The 21,827-nt window shown below is 40.4% G+C and overlaps 1 protein-coding gene across 2 annotated transcripts in view; it reads left to right on the top strand.

Moving 5' to 3' along the window:
• Window positions 1-21,001, top strand: part of LOC103476752 (protein FAM53B-like) — a 34,381-nt gene extending 13,380 nt beyond the window's left edge. For both annotated transcript variants that reach the window (XM_008429299.3, XM_081616274.1), the window contains exons 2-5: window positions 1,760-2,021; window positions 3,884-3,938; window positions 7,149-7,972; window positions 16,738-21,001. In XM_008429299.3, the coding sequence (XP_008427521.1) occupies window positions 1,941-2,021; window positions 3,884-3,938; window positions 7,149-7,972; window positions 16,738-17,094 (1,317 nt within the window). In that variant the 5' untranslated portion in view covers window positions 1,760-1,940 and the 3' untranslated portion in view covers window positions 17,095-21,001. The remainder of the gene's footprint in view (window positions 1-1,759; window positions 2,022-3,883; window positions 3,939-7,148; window positions 7,973-16,737) is intronic.
• The last annotated feature ends 826 nt before the right edge of the window (window positions 21,002-21,827 follow it).

The raw sequence follows: 21,827 nt of genomic DNA, 5'->3' as shown, positions 1-21,827 counted from the left end.
CTGGGGTAAATGGAGATAATGGGAGTCATATGCTAGCAGTTGGTCCGAGGGGCAAACTTACATGAAACATTTATATTCTTTATGTAGTCATGCGACTTGTGGGGGGAAAAAAAAAAAAAGGATTGGACAAAGATGGCATTGTGATGTAATATGACAAGACTACGGCGGCCCAAAAATGTTTTATCCAGTCCCTGTGTAAACAACTCCCTCATATGTTTTCTTTTAAGAAGTTCTCAGCAAGCCTTGCTGTCCCTCAAAGCTAATTCAGCCCTGTGTGCACACCCTCACACCCGAGAATGTTTAGTGCAACTACCCTTACTTAACGCTAAACCACATGTTAGAGGCAGGGTAACATTGCAGGCCTGGAAGAGCCATTAGCTTCATATGTTGTTCCACATTAGAAAGCTGTCGTTACCCAACATTTGACCTGAGCTATGATGGTATTTTCTATTTAGATACTGTCAGTAGGTTTAGTGGCTGGTTGATGAAGGAGTTAGGCCCCCAAGCCACTGCAGCTATTTCTCCTGAGAAAAGCATGAATGAATGAGCATTCTTCCATTTGAGCAAATTATAGCCACATATGCTCCATCTGCCCTCCACGGGCTTTTTAAGAGTCTTGTTTGGTGCAGTTTAGCTTTGCCAAATGCGGGTGCAGGCGACCGCAACTTCATATATGTTCCTCCTTTGCTCGGGTCTCCTCACCACATCTGTAGTCGTTTGACGCGAGTCCTGTTTTTTTTTCTTCTTCTTCTTTTCTGGCATTAGTTAATCTCTGCCTTCTGTTTCAGCGGGTTAGGATTTCCACATGTCCAGAACCAAAGCGTTCCATTATTTACAAGGATGAGGAAGCACTCGGCCGGCTGTTTTATTTACCAGGACAGTAGTTCTATAGGCGTGAAGTTCTTCTGGTACTTGGGTGGTTAAACATTTTGGAAGTGTTAGGGTGTTGAATGCTAAATGGAAATATGTTTGTCTCGTCCTTTTTAAGTCTTTCATCCAGGTTTAGTGAATAAACATTTTCCCTTTTTTAGCCTATTTTATATTGTGGATTAATGGATGCTGTTTCTGCAAATATAGATTTGTATATATTGCATGTATTCATATTTTATTTGTTATTTTCTACTGTTTACATGTAAAACAACCTGCTTCTGGGCCCGTCGGAACTCAGTTCAGCTTTTTGCAACTTAAATGAAAAGTAGCTTGTTTTCCTATTTTGCCTTGATTAAAAATCCTCACCGCTGAAACAAACTCCAATGGGCATGACTGTAAAGTGGAAAGAAAATGGATGGATGGCTCCCAATAGATTTTCTCCTAGGTTTGCCGTGTTTAGCTTGAGTTCAGTTGTCCATGTCTAAGAAAAGTACCCCCATCAGCATGATGCTGCCAGCACCATGTGTGACTGTGGAAATGGCTTCTTCAGAAGATTCTGCAGAGTAGACTTTCTACCATACAGTGTTTTGCTTGCATGCCAAAATTCGACAGGATTTGTTGGAGGTGTTATTTAGATGGAATATTGTGCCGATCATATTTTATTAGTTCATTCCAAGTGCTTACCTTGTACAAACAGCCTGAGAGGCTAAATTTCTCTCACAAGCCTCTATTTGCCTAATACCGCTGAAGGCGATACAACTGTGTATAAGCATACCTCTTTCCAGGATGGTAAAAAAAGAGCAGATTTAAGTGAATTACATAAAAAGCCCATAATTTTTTTGCTTGGTATTAATGTTTTTCTTCTTTTAAATCTCCTGTTTTGGTACAGGTATCAGCTGTACCGTCCTACCTCGACCGGCTTCGTCAGCACTGCTCTCTTCAGATGGGAGGTCACAAACTGCTGGTCCGCTTCACCCAAATGCACTGTCTGCATTCTGCCCTTGTATAAAGATGGCCGCCCGTGGCTTTTTTCTGCACCTGTACACCCCGGAGCAAAGCTGCTTGCTACCATGGTGATCATTTTCTCAAAAACACTGGAAAAGAAGAAGGGTGTCAATGATGTAACGTCCAAGAGCCCCGACAGACAGCCGGTGAGAGAAACTTTACCTTCAGGTTCATTTAGTACAGAAGTCATCGTGGAGGTAATCACATGTTGTACATATTTGCACAATCCGAGTATTAACAGACTGGATGAAGTAATACAGAAGTAAATGTAAAATGTGCATAGCTGTTTTAGTTGAAAGTGTGCCTCCTCACAAGATGACCCATGCCACCAGGTCTTGTCCATGTCAAGAAATTTTCTGCACAATTTATCCCACAATCTTAAATTTGCCAACATACAAAGTATTGGTTTGAAAGAAAGCATGCCTCTGTTTGTTGATGTACAACCACTTCACTTTTGATTTATGGTTCTGAAAGTCAACAAGAGGATACTTTTTATTTTAATGTTTTTAAACGTAACCTGTCTTGTATCTTGTCTTGGCATTTCAGGTATACCATACACAGAAGGCTACATTGACCGGGGTAGTTTTGCTCTGATAAGGGATGTCTTAAGATGGTGTCCTAAATGCATGGTTGACTTTATAGAATCAAGACTGCATTTAGCATCAGTGTAGACAGGCCATAGTGCTGCCATAGAAACCTGTGTTTGTATGACTTTCATCCATTTGGATTATTTGTGTATGGGCGTGTGGATATAAATATGCGGGTGTGTTTTCTTTTTTTTTTTTATTACTTTGCATTTTTCTTAAGGAAAAAGAGACTAGCTTTAATCAATGAAAATAAAATGGTTTACAAGATGTACTCCAATTACTCAAGTAGGTGTTTAACACAAAAATTATTTGAAATTACTTCTGGATTCCTTGGTTATGACATCCATCCCTGAGGGCGTAATAAAAGGGTGTCACTGGGCTGTCCTGCTGCAGATCACTGCTGCAACATAAATATGTAAATCTAAAAATCTAAGAACATAAACCCATTTAGTTTAGGTTGCAAAGTGTTTTGCTGCCATTTTTTTCATTTTTGGCAACACATTTACTTGTTTTAGATTCGTTTGCTTGTATCTTAGAAAACTTTTTTGTTATTATTTTGTTGTGGTTGCCAAGGTGAGTTAAAGCAAAGGACCACATTGTGACATATAGTTTTATCCTTTGTAAAATCCACCAACTTCTGGTCTTCACAGTGAAGAAGTGAAGTGAATTCTTAGGTAATATTCCGTGGGTCCATGTCCAGCTTTGTTTGGAGTTTTTTCACCTTTTCGTTTAGAGCGCTGACTGTAAATATGGACAAGATTAGTGGAATAACAATTTTTTTTTAGGTTCTTCTGTCATTCCCATTTTGTAAATAGCCTATCATGTCAAGTCATTTTTACACCTCAGAAAAATGAAAAGTCATTTATTTATTTATTGATAAGTCCTTGACAGTCTGAGTCTTATTCCTTATTAAAACTTATTGCAAAGTAGTGTTAATTTGCAGCGTTTGCATCATTTCAGCTGTCCTGATGAAATGTCGCCTTTTGTCTTTGGTTCTGGTTTCCCTCTTTCTTTAGTGAAATGTCTGGCTCTTTAAGTTGCTAAATATTCCAGTGGTTCAAAAATAAGTCACCCAAGGATGTGCTACTTCCCCGTCTCATTTCTGCTTGACTCTGAGTAGTTGTTCTGAATGCTTCAAAGTATCTTCGCACTCTGTAAATAAAATCAAATATGAAATATTGAGGGGAACACGACTTGTGCGCTAAAACAATACATTTTTCAGAAAATAAAACAACTTCAGGTGTCTTGATGTTTTCATAAGAAGAATGTGAAATATGTGCAGGGTATATTTTTTATTGCTAGTAAATGAGTGGAGTTTATGTCAGTGTTTTTCTTTGCCAGATGGGCAATTTTGCAGGAATTTTCTTTCCTGCATTGCAGTTTGTTTTGTATTTTACTGACTGTTTGCTTGTTCTCTACAGAGTGATCTCCACATCATGAGCAGAGGGACCACCCTCCTCTCCTGTGGAACCGTGGGTGAGTTGGTCTTACTTTATCCCTCCTTGTGTTTTAAATACAAATATACGCTCAAAACATAATTGTTTAATGACAAACTGTGGCACAATTACCAGTAAGGTTGCTTGGCTTTCTATTTTAATTATTTGCAATTCAAATATAAATGAACTAACTCCTATAATAAGTACCAACAGCCAAGCTGTAAGCGAGGGACATTTGGAAAATTCTCACTACATACTGGAAGTGATCCATTTACTGCCAAAGTTCTAACTTGGAAACGTCAAAGTTGAGAGATTAAATTATATTTAGATCATCAGAAGTGTGAGGAAAAAGTTGTAATAGCTGTCAGCAGGTTTTTATATGCAAGGCCATATAAAATTTTGAGGTTAGGACCAAACTCTTGCTTTTCCACTCGGACGTCTGGCGCTCTCTTAGTTTTTTCTTTCTCTTAGTTGTTTTAACTGCACAACTGGAAATGTCAGCTTTTGAGTAAAAATTAAATGCATAATGAAATTGCATTCTTCTACCCATCAATTAGTGCCAGTGGATTAGAGTATTTTTCCTCCTCTTTTTTATTGAGATAACACCAAAAAACTAAAATATTCCAAGTCATGTTGCAATCCTGCTTTAAGAATTTTGACAATATAGTGGCACTCAGAAGACTTCTTATGTACTAACCTGGCCCCAAAGCATTGGTCTAATTCATTGCCTCTCTAATGCCTTGATTAGTCAAACCATCAAGTTCAGTGACCCTGACTTCAACTGTCTTGTTGTTAAGCTTAGTCTCTCACTTCTCCCTTTCTCCATCTGTCCATCATCCCCTTTTCATGATAAGGGTGCACCTGCCTCCATACAACGTTGCACAGCATTCTCATGGGAGTGAACTGTAATTGAATACACTGTCGCCTATGTCAACAATTTCCCCCAGGCTCTGTTGGAGCTGCAGTAATTACTCCTTCTGTTAAAAGACACCCCACTGTAAATACAAGTTTCCACTTTGACCCCTTTTTCTTCTTAGCAAAAATGCGTTGACGTCACACGCATTAGCGCGGCCTACGATTTCTACTATTAATCCTGCTCTTCTGGAGCAAACACAAATGTATCTTTGTGTTATTTTCCAGCATTACGGCATTGAGGTCGTCTCTGATGCCCGCATACGTTCTTAGTCCGCCCAAAACGGTTGTTTCAACCAGTGATGAAGCTTTCCCGAACCTTGAGACGGCTTTCCGAGATGACAGGATTTAGGCTGCCAGAGGATCTCTTTACCAGAAGCCTCAGTTGATTCATTTGGCTTAGTAGCTTAAGCAACTGTGGCACTTTACTGTCTGCTTATTATCTCATGCAGCTGTGTGGCAGACCTCCATGCTGATGATGAGATACCTGCCAAATCCTGCCGTTTTTCAAAGCATATTTCTGCGTAGCTCTTTCGGTTCATGTCCTTTTACATAACAATTTGCATTTGAGCTGGTAAGAATTTAAAACATGCAGGGATGCTGACTTTCTCAGAATTTCCTAAAAAGCAAAACAAAAACGCTAATCGTCCTGCCTCCTCTGGTTTGAGGAAAACAAAAAAATTGTCTGTAATAACGAAATGAATAGACAAGACTTTCATCTGTGGTTTTTCTGCTTGTGTTCCATCTGCTCTTGTGGAAAATAATCCAACACAAACACACTGTGATCTCTCTTAGTCATACTGTTGGTTACCTAACGTTGTGCTTTAATGAGCACTTCTTTGGCAAATTCCTCTTTAAAACGACCACCTTTTTAAACTTCCTACTAATCTTGAAGCTCTGGTCAATAAATACTAGGTTTTACGGTGTCTTGGAAGAGTTAGTCATAGTCCTTAAATTCTTTTTCAAAGCTAGTCACGTCACAAAACTCTTAACTTGAATGTGTTTTATTAGATATTATGTGATAAATCGGGGGTGTTAAGTTAATCGCAGAAGTAGCCAAAACTTAAAACAAAAACTTCTGTGCTGATGTGAGCTGTAAAGTCTTTAAAACTCTATTTTCAAGAAAAAAGTGTAAGAACACATTAATAGTAGTATTTGTGCCATTGTTGCCTGATTGGTTCCCTTGGCATTGTTCTTCCCAGCTAGTTCATTAATGTGTGATATTAAGTTCTGTTTGGTGGAAAGTAGATGGTAAATGAACTGATTTTATGTGCCGTTTTTCTAGTCATACTGGCCACTCAAAGCGTTGCATCTGTATGTGTGTAGAAGCTCAAAGTCAAGATAGTGTCAGCGAAGCACACTCAGTTTTTTTTATATTGTGTGTGTGTGGGAATCAGTTTCAAAGCACCGTTTTGTGCACCCATGTCTGTACTTTCAAGTAATTGTAGCTGTACATTAATGATTATATATAATGTGTAACCTACTGGCAATAATAGATTTATCAAATTCTCTTTTCAGCCATAACCTTTAACCCAGGACACATCTGTAATAGACCGACACAAAGTTGCACGTATTTGTGAAGTTTCTTTCTCTCTTTCTGGTTTTTACTAAGTAAGTTAAGAAAAATAAATCTAGCTTCAGTATTGATTCCACAAACAAAGTCAATATTTTGAGCCTAAAATCACAATATTGATAAAAGCACTCTTTAAATGTAATAAGTCAGGCAATATTAATTGTTTTTTTTAATTTATTTTGTTTATCATTTTTATCAATTTAGTTTATCAATTTTTAGTTTTTATGGGAACAGATGCTGTCTTAGAAACTTGACTGGTAACTTGACGCTGTATCAGTAATAGAAGTAAATATTAAGTCAGCATTAACTCACGCATTTCTTACAGTCAACATTATCCATTTTTTTTTAGGTTTTATCGACATCACATATGAGCAACATTGGGTTGAAGGGCTGAGTTGTTCGGGTTATTCATTTATGAATCAGCATTTTCAGACAAACGAGTGTTAGCCTGTTGTTTCGTACAAGTCAAAGCTCATAAATTTCTTTTGGATTTTCTTCTTAGCTGTGTGTTTCCTTTCTAGCTTGCAGCAGCTTTTGATAGATAATAATATCTCCTAATATCTCTAGAAAGCTTTCAATACTTTGGTAGTACTTGTGTATGCAAGCTGGAGACCACAATACTCTTATTAATGTAATGCATTTTTCTTAGCTTTTATGATTTCAGATCTCTGTTTATGTCAGACTGAGCGTGTTTTTTATTATTATTATTATTATTATTATTATTATTATTATTATTATTATTATTATTATTATTATTAATTTCAGAGGCAGACAGATGGTTGGACCTGGGACGAAGCTGCGCCATCCAGCAGAAAGCTACAGATTCCAGTTTGGAGAGCCTGTGGGACGTGGTGCCTGAACCCGGAGGCCTGCACTGGGCCAAAGAGCCGGGCAGCACCACAGCTATCACCAGTCTGATAAGAGATCTCACTCTGGGTAACACCGGCACGATCGGCACCCACGCGACGCCCGCCCAGACACATTTCACACCCGCCACCCAAGCTCCTGCGGCTCCCCCGAGCAAGCGGCAATGCCGCTCCCTGTCCTTCTCAGACGAGTTCAGTGGGTTCCGCTCATCTTGGAGACCTCAGGGCTCCCGAGTGTGGACGTCGGTGGAGAAACGTAGGTACCACAGCGGGGGGAGCGTCCGAGGCGGAGCGGGCCACTTCCCCCCCATGCAGCGCAGCTCCAGCTTTAGTTTGCCCTCATGCTTGAGCGCCCCCTCAGACGGCGCCCGGGACCCGCCACTCTTTAACCAGCAACTGCCTCTCCACCTTCAGTTCACCGCCTCTTCGGTTTCCCCCAGCTCTGTCTTCTCACACCACTCCCACAGTCAGGTCTTCCTCCGGCCTCTGTCCCTTTCCCACGAGCAGATCAGTCTGAGAGAGCTCCAGGGGGAGGAGGCATCCGAGACCAGCTCTCCGGACTCGACCCCGGAGCTCGGAAGGAGAGGCGCCGGCAAGGGAAGTCTGTCTCGGAGCAGGTCCCAGCCCTGTGTGCTGAACGACAAAAAGATTGCTATGAAGCGCAGGAGGCCAGAGGATGCCCAGGAGCAGCGTCCCTCCCTGGATTTGGCAAAGATGACTCAGGTTAGTTGGAAATGATGACACTCACTGACAAGCACACACAAGCACACATTCATTTGAAACCATATAAGTGAGAAACTTCTGGTGCTCTCCCTTTTTCATGGGATTGAACTTAAACCACTTTCAGTTTATGTCTATAAGTTATTCTGTAAAATGCACTTTATTAAATTCTGCCAACTCCTGGGTGAAATATTTACACAAATACCTTCTTATACATGTTTTTTTTTTTTTTTTTTTTTTTACCAAAGGCATCTTAAGGTGATCCTCAATCATAATTAGAGAATATTGTCTTAGTGTGATTATGCTGGATTAAATCATCCTGAAAGATGTTTTCTAAATGAAGTTTTCCTTCAGTTCATGGAGTGGAGTTTCCCACGTTCAATCACACAGCTAAACAAATGATATAAACTATGATAATTATATTAATTATGAATTTAGTTCCAAAAGTTTAACTTTTATCATACTTATCTTTATTGTAACTCAATTAAAACGTTACATCAGCATCTGTGTAAAACTTGGATTTCATAAAATACTGCAGGTCAACACCAACAGATTACAATGGCTCCCTAAATCACCATAACAACCCACCGTTTAGCCCTCTACACTCTTTCTGCAGAATCCATTAAATGTATGGCATCCTTTTTGTGCCACCTGGTTGAAAAAGACTCGTCTGTGATTGGCTGGTGGTTCATTTACATACAACTAAAGCGGCGAGCGCAGAGACTGAGCGAACAGACGCAGAGCCGTGTGCAGGCTGAGTGAGAGTTGTCAGAGTTGAGCTCTACTGAGTGAGCATTTGTGAGATTTATTCGTACGAGTCAAATTATTGTTCATTTATAGACATATCCGCTCAGATCACTAAAATAATGCCATGGAAACATAAAGTTAAAGAGAACTTTGGAGCATGAAACAATAATCCAGTCTTTCTCCTCTTTAACCTGGGTTAACATGATCACCATGATGGATCAGGAATGGGTTAACACAAAGGTTGTGACTGTACTAGACCATGTCATCGTCTAATGACTACTGTATGTCACTACTGTGTTACTGTGTTCAGTAGCCATTATATCACTGACTCAGCCATAATCCACACCTTTGTAAGTCTCTCACAAACCCTTGAATGCATTTTCCTTCTCAGTCCTCTAAAGGCTGCAGTTATCTCTGTTGCTGTGCACATTTCTCTACTGTTTTCCTTCCACTTAACTTTCCATTACCCTTCTCTGAAAAGCCAACTTCTTAACCAGTAATCTTTTGTAGCTTTTTTTTTTTTTTTACTCTTGGAGTGGGTCAATAATTGTGTCTGCTGGGCAGTTATCTGCTCTTTATTACTATTTAGCACTTTGACATAAAATTTATATCATGTAAATACATTCTTATTCATCTTATGCAGTGTTGCATCCTTTTGAGAAACTGGAAATAAATAACCTTTTAAATGATATTCAGATTTTATGAGTTGCACCCATGCACATCCGAGTTGTGCACTGTTTTTTTGTTAACACGATCGGAAAATAATCCATCCCACGGAGGAACTTGTTATGGTAAACTAAGTGTATTTTCTCTACTGTCAAAGCAGTGAAAGAAACAATGGGTGATTAATTTTTAGGATATTTGGATGTGCTGATCTCCATCTTGCCTTCCCCATGTCGAGAGTTTGTTTGTTCTTTTCGTAAGGTCAGAGGAAGCGCTGGAACATTATAAACGACCCCTGGACAAACCCAAACCCGAAATAGAACGACACAAGCTGTCTAACAACATGCACTGTTTTAAATCTCGCCCTGATGGTTTTTACAGAGCTTGTCCTTTTTCATTCCGTTTATAGTTTTCAATGAAAAGCCAAAATTCTGGACTCGATCGGCAGCATGAAAGCCAGAACGGCTTTGGGCTATCGGATTTTAAACCATGTCTATTTTAACTTTTTTTGTTTTTTTTCCTGAGCACAACTTTATGATCCTTTGAAATGTACTTCCATAACATTTCTTGTCTGGGGAATTTGTCCTTTTCCTGTTCCCTGATTAGAACCCATCATCATTTTATCCATCTACTCTCCCTTCCTTTATTTTTTCTTTTGTTTTACAAGCTGCCGTGTTCCCAGCCAGTCACCCTTAGGACTCAGCCAGGGCTGGATCAGCTAGGCCTTGGTAATGGAGCCTAGCAGGCATGTTTCCTCCAGCCGTGCCAGCTACTAAAAGGGGGGGAAACAAGAACACTGATGACACATCTATATACACATTAAAAGTGTACGCGCACTCGTGGAGTCAGCTTTATCTCTTTCAATACCTTCGCTGATTCCAGGTGATTGTTAAGGAACTGTGTGTTCTGAAGGTCTGGCAGATTTGCCAGATTACCTTTATCTTACTTGCACAACTGAAACCAGCATTGTTGAAGCAAGAGAGGCTGTGTAGGTTTGATGGGCCGTTTCAAGGCTTCGCTATCCGTGTGCTTCCCTTGCCCACATGCATAGCTGGAGTGAGAAATTTAATCTGCATGTGCATGATGGCAATCTCTCTTTGAAGCTCTTACTCTTCACCAGTGCTATTAAAGCTATGATGTCTTTTTTTTATTAGACTTCTGAATTTATTTGGATTTCTTGATTACTAAATGATAAAACTTCTTCAAGTTGGAAAGCTTGCTACTTTTGTGGCCTCCTTACAAACCGCCTATACACACAATATGAAGGTGAGTCCGTATCTCTCAAGCACATCTCCTGTTCCATGTGGAGCTTGGTGCATGCCGCTCTCTATGTGTAAGACGGCTCAGTTTGGTACTTTATTCATTAGCGTAACGATCTTACATCGGTCCTTGCAGCAGCTTGGTGGCAGCCGATGCACTTTGCAAAAACGCTCCTAAGAGGGCTGCAGTAACTTCAAGCAGTGCCAGAACAGTGAGGGTGTGATGATCTGGCAAGCTCAGATCTGCTACAAATGATGTTATGACCAAGTCGAACTAGTGCGTGCCGACCACACCTACTGGATAATCTAGCACTTGTGCTACCAGGCTCCTGCATGTCAAACTCAGAACTTGAAAATATGCTAATTTTGGTAAAGAATTACCACAACTTCCCTTTCTTTGCAAGCTGCGAGCATGTTGAAAATAATCGTAGTAAGAAATACGGAGTGCTTCTTTATGCTCGTCCTGCGAAGACAAAGTTTGGGTTTGTTTTTCGTACAGTGCTGTGGCCTAGTTGGGTCTTAGTAAGTCAGTGCAGGAGACGATATTTTTTTGTGAGCTAAGCTGCATAAAGCGCTACAAGTCCATGGCTGTAGTGTAAATATAAGAAGCACGTGTTTAACATGATCTAATGCAGGGGTGTCAAACTCCAGTCCTCGAGGGCCGGTGTCCTGCAACTTTTAGAAGTGCCTCTGCTGCACCACACCTGAATAGAATAATTAGGTCATTAGCAAGGCTCTGGAGAACTGAGGAGGTAATTAAGCCATTTGATTCAGGTGTTTTGTACCTGTGGCACATCTAAAAACTGCAGGACAGCGGCCCTTCAGGACTGGAGTTTGACACCCCTGATCTAATGGCTTTTATTCAAAAGTGCTTTCTCATAACTTGCCACTCTTCAACTCAGCCAACCTGCACAACAAGAAGATTTCTGTTGGATCTTAAAAAGTCGTTAAGTTTATCATCTCAATTTTAGGCCCTATATACCTTATACCGATTTTTTTTTTCAATGTATGATATCATATACTTTCCATGTTATCGAAATAAGGTTGTCGTTATGATATTACTGCTGAATGTTTTGTAGATTTTGAATGACAAACATATTTGGACTCTTTTCTTGCTTTCTCTTCCATATAATGTTCCCACTGATCTTTGTTAGACTTAGTAGCTTGGCTATCAAAAAATGCACATCAAATGTGAGTAAGATCTAAAGCGTCATAATGCAGAATTTGCATGTACTGAGCTCGAAATATGAGGTTGTAAAAAAAAAATTTCTTGATTTCAAGATCAAACACATTCACACTCTGACCGCATTTCAATACATTGCGCACCTCTAACATTTTTGAAACCACAATTGTCCGAAACCTCAGCATGTCTTGATGTTGTTAACCAATTCATACCTATCTGTTGCACAATACGTTGCCTACAGCTTCCTGGTCCATTTTAAAATGAAAGTGCAAGACAGATTTTATATATATTTATTCCTGTTCCTCAGGTCTTCATCTTCTCATATTTTCTTAAAAAGTGGGTGTGTGGCTTACAACCAAACTGTCAGGGTGCCCTGCGACTTTGCCTCGGGCTGTCGTTATAAATCTCTACTTCCTCTCACACCTTTTATGTTTGTAGAGTTGTGTGCGTGCGTGCGTGCGTGCGTGCGTGTGCGTGTGTGTGTGTGTGTGTGTGTGTGTGTGTGTGTGTGTGTGTGTGTGTGTGTGTGTGTGTGTGTGCAGATGAGTAACAAAAAGAAAAGGGGGGAAAAAGCAAACGATCATGATTGACAAACAGAAAACTTTATACTGGAAGGGTTAGAAATGAAGCTGTTCCTTTCGAAGGTGTGTTTGTTTTTCACTAGGGAGAAGGATTGCGGCCGGATGAGTCTCCTGTGTGTTTTGTCGGTGGAACATGGTGTAATTTGGCCTTTAGATTCCCCCGGACCACGTCAATGAAGGAGGGTGTGAATTCTAGGGATGCATGTCGTGCTAATTGGCTATAACCCGAACACTGTAGGGATTTGCATGTTGCCACCACCAGGATTCCTTGAATATCCTTCTAGCAAGCAATGTGTGTCAGTTCACCCCTCAGTCAACTGCCTCTTTTATCCCTGGTTGCCCTTTCACCTTGGCGCGCCTCTGTTTTTCCACAGAACGGCGGGCGTCGCCAGCTGTCAGGAGGGAAAATGTTATCTCTTGGTAGTAGGTAACTTGCGGAGCGAAATTGAGGCAGCGTACACTCTGCTTTTTAGGAAATGACTTTTCCAGCGTCTGTCTCATCACTTGATTACTTGAGTTTTGGGCTATTGCAAATCCTGACGAACAATGACAGAGAATCTTTTAGTGCTGCTGCGTCAGCGGTTTAGGTGGCATGTTGGGCAAATTCAATGTTTGTTCATGTGTGCGCAGATTTGTATGAGCTCAGAGGGAAAAAAAACACACAAAAAAACCTGGCAGACTAAGAAAGAAAATATTATTCCAGGAGATAGCGGAACAACTCCTCTTTCCTCTCTATTTATATCTTCCTGCTGGTCCAAGTTCTCTCTTCTGCCCCCTCCTCCCCCTGTATCTTGTTCCATTTCTGGGATTGCAGACATGGTGATCAATGTTGAGTTACAAACCCAGGAGGCTTGTGGGAACTCCTAGTTGGGTGTCTCTGTGCGTCCGTACTTTCAAAAATAGCACGTTTCAACTTGCCATAAATGTATACACATACATTTATGTGTATACATAAATATATGCGCGTCTATATGTAGGGGTGGGCAGATCAATCCATAATATTGATAATGACACCTTATCAGTGTCAGATTGCTACTTTAACTTCAGATTCCTTTTTGAAATTATACTTTATTATTGCGTTGCAGTTTCTTAAATCTATCACAAGAACGATTTGTTTTGATTTCCTTTCAGATTATAATTTTTGTCCCACTTTATTTATTTAGGAAAAAATGCACACAAATTTGCTTTTTAAATTTTTTTTTCATCGTGTTATATTTTGTAGACAAATATAAACTTGTCTTAGTTTTTGGAAGAAAGGAAGAATCACAAAACAGAAATATTTGATGGGGTATCCAACTTAAATCTGAAAAAGAAAGTATTGGTATCAGCGGAACTGACCCTGAATTTATCTGGTGTTTGATCATCTGATAGCCACATTCAGCTGTGATGATAAAATAGTAACCTGAATCGCTTTGAGGCAGTCAGAGCTTGTGAGTCTTATTTAGTGTCACCGCAGAACTAAATGAACGACGGCGTGAATTTTTAAAGAAAGTTCCTTCCAATTTTAATGTTATGTTATTTCGAGTATTTGTGTTTATAATCTGCATGACTCTTCTCAGTTACGGTGCAGGACTTTTCCCCTTTCACTTACGACGCGGTTGTTTGCCCAAATTACCAGGGGGAAATTTGCCTAACGTCTTGGCGGGTGAATCTGCAGCTGCCTTTCCATCCTGTGTTGTAGAATGCATGTTTTCATTTAAAGACTGTGCTCCAATGGCTCCTACTTTGAAAAAAAGAAATGCCTGATTGGTGTTTATCATATATATAAATACATAAAATGCACCGTTTGTGTATCGAGTTTATTGATTTTAGGATTTAGTTTGCTGTGGCAGGAAAATTGCAGACCGGGCCACATATAGCTGCATGCATTTCTCCTCTCAAGAGTAGCGGAGACCGCTGTTGTTGCTAAAATTAACAGAAACGCCAAAGGCCCTCGGAGTAGCAGGTGTCTGAAATTTCTGTTCCTTCCTTCTCTGTAAACACCGTTGTAAAGCAGAAGCATATCAAGTAGAACAAAATGTTGTTTTGTGACTTTATTTAACACTGTTGACAACATCTCTAAGGATATGATGACACTGCATTTTGCTCAAATGTGACAGACTAATAACAAACCCCGTCACCCTCCGTACCAAAGTATGCCATGCAAACAGTGTTTTCCTTTTTCTGTTCTCTGGAGGAATGCCCGAGTTCTGTAGCAGCTATTCAGTTGACGGTGTTGTGCAACTTCAACCTTAACAAAACTTGTTTTACGTTCAGTTCACACAGGTCGGCTGTCTGAAATTGCTCAAATTCAAATCATGCATTTTCAGAATTTAGCGACAAAACACCCAGTGCTACGTTCATAGTCTCCACATGAACTTGAGCACATCATGAATCTTTTTCATGAATTTTAGCCTAAAGTACACCTACAATCTCTTATCTCTGTTTTTCTCCTTGAATTATTAGAAAGAAAATGAGTCTGAACTGTTGACTAAAAAGCACCTGCGGAAGAAAACGGTTTTAACCTCTGCTATGCCTGGCTGTGTGAGTTTTCAGAAAGAAAAGTTGGCAATGGAAGAAACGCATTAAGCCGCTGTGTTAGTCCCCATCCTGTTTCTGATGTACCTGCTAACCCAAAGCTGTTTTCACGCCCCACCTGCAGCAGGCATCTGCACTGTAGCAACAGAACTGGAAAGCAGAAACAACTAAACTTAATGTGTAAGACATGCGCCTTCGGTTTATATGTATAAGTTATAAATGACAGCAGTTGCAGTCTTCGCCAAATCTTCATCCGTGGAATACCCAAAGTCTGCCTTAAAATAATCTCTGTATCTTTCATGCAGTCGTGATACATTTCATCGTTGCTGGAACCATAAATGATGCTCTCTGCCTGAAAATCCTGGACGATAATGTCTTCAGTTTCTGACCTTAACATCAAGTGCACTTGCAAACACGACACGCTTTGAGGAGGCTGTTTTTCTTCTGAATTAAAGCAATTCTGCAAAACTTAGTGGGGCAAAATCCCTCCACGGAGATATAAAAGACTCATAGCACAAACACTTAATGGCAGCCACTCTCACATAAGGCCAGACTGAGTCTGGATAGATTTTTTTTTTCTTTTGTCCTCCTCGACACATAAAACCTTTTGTTTGAAAAATGCATTTTGTATTTAACATTTAACTTTAATTAATAAAGCAAAAAAAAAAAAAAATCTTTAAGGGGGAAGTACCTTTCACTGCACATCTTATTCTACATGTGTAGGATCTGAAAGCTTGGCATACAGAAGAACTTTGCTGCTCCGACCCACCACCACACCCACTCAAAGCACGGTCTGCCTCAGTAGATTTTATAGAAAGCATATTGTGCAGAAGCCGCTCCCCCTCCTTTTCTTTGCCCTCGTCTCTCCCTCTGCTGCGATAATTAGTAGTGGGGTAATACTGGGGGGGGTTAAACGCAGAGTTCCAAAGCTTAGAAATCCCCTTTTCTACTACAGCAGAAATGCCTCCCACTTTAACATGATCACCTCAAGTGTTGTCAGATGAAGCATGCTAAATCCAGCAAAAGGCAGCAGAACTTTAAGCCCAGACAGCAAAACGTCCTGCCTTAGATTTTTATTTTTTTTTCTTTTCAGATCGGGCTACCTCACAAAAACACACAGATTTCCAGCTCGTGGCTTCAAAATCTACTTTTCAGAATGCTTTAGACGACGCTACAGGTGTCTGTCGTGTGAGATTAGGCTTTGTGGAGCAAACCTCATCTCTATTCACCTCCATGCCTTGAACATCTGCTGCCTGAGGGCACTCTGGTGATCATTAACCCCTACGCCGCTCTGCACCTCTGTCTTTGTTCGCTGCAGAGAGGAAGCAGATAACTTTGAGCCTCTTTTAACGCCACGTTTCGGAAGCGGGGATGCAGTGTTTTGCTCGCATACATTCCATCTGAAACTCTCGGCGACTTAAATAAGGAATGACTTTACCGTACTTGGTGTGTCTGTAGCCATGAATCAGCCCAGACCGCACTTGGATGGAATATACTTTCTGTGGTTTGCAGCTCATCCCGTTGATTCTTTTTATTTTATTTTTTTATTTTTTCCACTATCGACCCAGAGTGGTCGGAATCATGTGCATGTTCCCCCAGTGGCTTCTGTGTGCTCTTGTGTTTACATGTACACATGCTGTTGATGAAAGGCAAAGCCAGCTTTTTGGCTACCCAAACAGAAACGCAATCTACTCATATGTTCCTGGGGAAAACAAACTTGGGTTTAAATTGAGAACTGTCAGAACTCTTTAACTTTTATAGTTTCACTGAAGTGGAGTTAAGAATTTCTTTCTTCCATCCGTTCTTTCTTCCATCCAGAAACTTCAGACCTTCCAAAGCCTCAGCTGGCCGGGGTTCTCGTCCTCGGACGGCTTCGAGTCCAGCCCGGGCGGGCGCTCGTTCGATCCCGCCAGCCGGTCGGAGGTGGACTTCGCTGCTGTGTCCGAGCGGGGGCTCGAGTCGCGGACGGACACGGCGGCGGACGACGAGGAAGAGGACTCGTCCTACGGGGAGCTAGACAGCGATTCCGCTTGCAGCGTGGACTCGCGGCCCGGTTCCCCTGCGTGCTGCACTGTGGACGGTAAACGCACCCTCTGGAAGGGTGACTGCGGGAAACAGAGGGACATTTTCCAGCTCGGCGGGGAGCTGGACCTTGAGCAAATTGAGAGAAACTGAACATCCACTGTATAAGGTCACATTTAATGTACCGAGAGGTGACTAATGAAACGCCATGAAAGGGATAAGATAGTTAAAGGACTCAAAAAGTGATCCATAATAAAATATTAAGTATGTTGCCGAAGGTTAGCTTCTGAATTTCACGTATGCCTTGAACATTCTTTTTGCTTTAACCCAAAAAGCAGCACCCTTTAAGGATTTTTTTTTTTTTTTTATTTCTTATGGGTTGGTGATTTGACTTACCTCAGGAGTGGAAAATTGGGGGTTTCTGTCTTAAAAAGCATCTCCTAACCCTCAATCTCTTTCCAACCTGATAATCTTTCCAAAGTCAGCTCACTTTAGTGTTTTTTTTTTAGTACTGTAGTAGTAGCTGAGCTCACATGTATTCAGCTCAGATTTGCTATTTTCAGAGTAATCTGAAAGTTGGGGATGAAACAGAAGACAAAGAGGTCTTCTCTCAGACGTTCAGTCTTGTTTTTCTCCTTTGTCTATTGAGCGCACACATAAATCTTTTAAGTTTGAATGTAGGCTCCATAAGCTTTATGAAGAGTTGAAAAAGAAAATAAAAAGAAAATCAAAAAGTGCCTTCTTTTGAATGCTTGTTCTTGTAGTTCTTTTCAAGGAGAGAAGCCTCCCCCTGAAGCCACTGTCTCTGACGTTTATATGCAAAGTGTATATTTGAATTAAACACTGAATCTCTTTTTGGGTTCAAACAGCAGTGTGTATTTTTCTACTTTTTTTTTCTTTTTTGGAGGGGCGGGGGTATTTTTTTTATATGTTGTTTGCGGAGGAGCAAAGATTTCAAGGCCTTTCTTCTAACTGAATGGAAATAAATTCACAACCTGCACAAATACGTCTGGTTTATTTGCTTCTTTCATTTCTGCACAAGGCCGATTCTAGATCAAAGTTGAAATGAGCAGTTTCCAGGTGCTCTTTAGAAGCTGCACCCTTTCCCCCACAGTCACTTCCTGCATCATGTTTCTGAACTACTTTCTTTTTTTTTCTATTTGTTTTTTTAATACTCTCTTTTCAATCTTCTGCAGTATTTTCTGATTTTTATTTACCGGTAAAGTTTCATTTATAGTTCTTTTCATGCAGTTTTTCCAAAATTTATCATGGTGACCAGAAGTAACTTACTGTGATTATATATTATTGACCACATTACACTCAGATTTTTAAAATAAAAATAGAAAACTCGTAGCCTGCATTTCAGCAGCCTTCACTGTGGTGTCCCTAAATAAAATCAGTTACCTTACATGCAGCTCTTCTGAGAAGATCCCAGAGGTTTGTTAGAGGATGTTTGTGAACCGACAACAGTGTAAAGACCAAGGAAAATACCAGGCAGATCCGAGGAATAATTTTAAGCAAGATTAAAAAAAACAAAGAATTCAGGATCCAAAAATTTAAAAAAAAAAAAGTTTGATCTGAATCTTCTGCTTCCCTATGACACTCCAGGCAAAAACATTTATCAGAGAAGCAGCTGTGGGGTAGCTGGAGAAATCCACAGCTCAGATCTGGCATTGTTGAGAAGAAGATGATAGTCATAAGTTTTATTAAAGACTGCAATAAACCACGTAGAGGAAGATGCTCTGGGCAGATTAAAAATATTAGTTTTTGTTTGAATGCAGGAAACTAATAATCCATCCTGTACACATCATCTCCATAGTGATGCATGGTGGGGGCAGCATATTGCTGTGGGAATACTTCGACAGAGGCAAGAAGGCTGATAAGAGCTAATGGGAAAATGGATAGAGTGGAGCTAAGACGCTTCAAAAAGCTTGAGACCGGCACAGAGATTCTCCTTCTAGCATTACAACAACCCCAAACATACAGCCAAAGATGCTACAGAGACAGTAATATCCAATATATCAGAAAGGCCTAGTCTAAGTAGGTCTAATTGTGAATTTCTGGCAAGGCTTTGCAGCTGTAATTGTAGCGAAAGATGACTACAATAATGCTCTACAAATTTTCAACAAATGAGTATCTTCAGTTAACGGTTTAAATTAGATAAAATGTGCAAAAGTTAAAGGAGGTAAGGCACTGTATGGGTTGGCACACAGCAGATAAACAAATTGAAGAGGAAAAATATACTCCAGATTTATCCAAGAGAGTTTTCAGTACGAGTCCTTTCTCAGGATTTTGGCTCCCGTGCCAAGAGGACTGTTTGTTCCAGTACGGATCATGTTTTGGCTTAATTACAATATTTCACAACTCTCCCTGTGTGTGTGAGTGTGTGTGTACGTCTGAATTTATTTGTTTAATACTGCATCACCGTCCACCTACAGATTATCTTTGATTATCAATCACTTTATTGGATGCATGAGATTAGCAAGGGGAAGGAATGGTTTATAATTATTCGAAAGTGTTTTGTAGTCATATTGAATGACATCCAACTGGTCATGAAGCCATTTATTAGCTCAGTATGTTTGTTGGACTTTTGTTAAGTCAGGAGTGAAAATATTTGCTCAAAGGTACGGTTTTTATTCTCACGACTGGGTGCGATTACGATCTGTACTTTCCCTAAAAGATTGCCCATGACCCCAAAATAAAGAGGCAGGAAGCCCAGACATGGAATATTCCTGGCCTGCAACTCAGCAGTGACCAGAGGAGGTGACATCAGGAGAAAATACCTCAGGACTTCTAAAGCGGGCAGACAGAGGGAAGACACGTCATTGAGGCGAGGTTTTTTTCCCTCCCAGGGATTTCCTATCACGTCTGATGTCAGGCCAGACACACTTACAGCACCTGCCGCCTCAACAACACGTACTCATGTGGACGTCTGCGTCCAGGCTGCAGCGGGGGCTTCTGTCATCGTCGTTATTAGACACCAGGGGATGCATGTCTGAAGCACAGAGAGGGGACTAATTGTTTTTCCAACACAGGGGATAAAAGGCACAGACTCGCTGAACTGTGTTTATGCTCAAAACAGGATGCAACAAGCAGTTGCCGCTTTTCCTCCTGTGCCGGCCTTGGAGGAAGGTGAACTCTGCCGTCTCAGCACTCAGCCGTTGCCTTGCACAACAATGCACCCAAACAGGTACGGCACGGAATCTCATGCTGTACGAAACCCAGGTTCAGAATGTGATCACCCTTTGCGCGCAGAAAGTTTATCACCTACATCCATAAAAATCCCTAACCGCCCCATGCCTGCCTTTTTGTTCCATGTTGGTAGGACATTAGTTGAGTCCTTCTCTCTTCCACTGTGCTGGAAATACAACGTGATGTTGCTACAACATTTGCCCATTGCTTCTCTAGGTTTGTATTCCATGCGCACGCATACACACACTTCCTCTCTCAGGGGAAGTGGCAGGAAAACTGGGGGAGAGAGTTAATATCTGAGCTAAAAACACTATAAATAGGGAGCATTGTAGTTGTAGTTGGCAGATGTGGACGGAGAGAGGGAGACAGGAAAGGCCATGTTAGACAAATTTACGGCTCGACCTCGATTACATGTGGGAAAACACTGGCTGAGCAAAAGGCTGTGCTTACGTCTTTGCAAACTTGTTTTAACTTTGCTGTGGGGACTTGACGGGAGCTGGACTTATGACATTATGATAATTTATGTATGTTCATGCTCAATAAAAAGCTGATTATTTTAACCATATATGTGTGTGTGTTTTAGGCCTACATGGTTTAGCTTTGGGATATATGGTATTAAAATGACCAAAAGTCAGAAAAACAAACAGTGTGTGCAGGTCTATGAAAAAGCTCAGGCTCTTTTCTTTAGACGTTTTTTTTGTATTTTAGCACATAATAACCACAAACTTCGATGTATTTTATTGTGACAGACAAATACGGAGTAGGATAAATGGAAGGAAAACAATACAAGACTTTCAAGGCAAAGCAAACTTTTAATACATTGAGAATAATGGTAAAACAAACAAACAAACAAACAGAAAAAAAAACAGTAGAGACATACTGCTAAATGTGGCAGTGTGCCTTGAGGGCACTGAACGCACCACATAAGTGCCTGAATGTAATTGACTGCGGAGCTGCTTGTCTATATATAAAGGGCCCTCACTCACCTGGTTGACATCACGCTATTTTCCTTCCGGTTCAGACTTCTGCGTTTGATGGCGATGCACATAGACATAATATAAGAGTAGACCCCACATTGGCTGCTCCGGCGCAGGAAATACGGCGGCCATCTTGGAGTGGTATACCCTCCTACTTTTCTCAATCAAAACAGCATACGATGCCTCAGCACTGACGGATATTCTTGTTCGGATCTATGGATTATTGATGTGAGGGCTCCACAGACAACATTTCACAAGTAAGATGGACATATTGTGTATATATTGTTATTGGAATATTACTTTACTGTATTTATGTCCACCGGCGAGATACCAGCTAATATTAGCTACAGTGCTTGGTGTAATACAGGGTTCAGCCCCGCTATAAAGGCTAACTGAGATTTTTCTGTAAATCTAAAGAAAATAATTATTCTCTAACATTGACTTAGATTATCTGACACAAGAGCCTATATTAGAAATGAAACAATATAACACATATTATAAAACTTATATTATGTGTTATAACATTCATTAGCAAAGTTTACAAAGGTGGTAAAGACTATTATTTATATGTAATTCTTTCACTCTGTCAAAAGTAAGATACATCCCATCCCAAATCTTCCGTTTTTGTTTTGAAGGTTTCCTAAAGACACGATGTGAGGAAGAAGAGGGAGATATCTTTAAAGATATATATATATATATATATATATATATATATAT

This window comes from Poecilia reticulata, chromosome 15, assembly GCF_904066995.2.
Source record: "Poecilia reticulata chromosome 15, P_reticulata-male-v2, whole genome shotgun sequence".
Taxonomy (NCBI): domain Eukaryota; kingdom Metazoa; phylum Chordata; class Actinopteri; order Cyprinodontiformes; family Poeciliidae; genus Poecilia; species Poecilia reticulata.
Note: the sequence above shows the minus strand (reverse complement) of the source record. Positions and strands in the feature narration are given on the sequence as shown.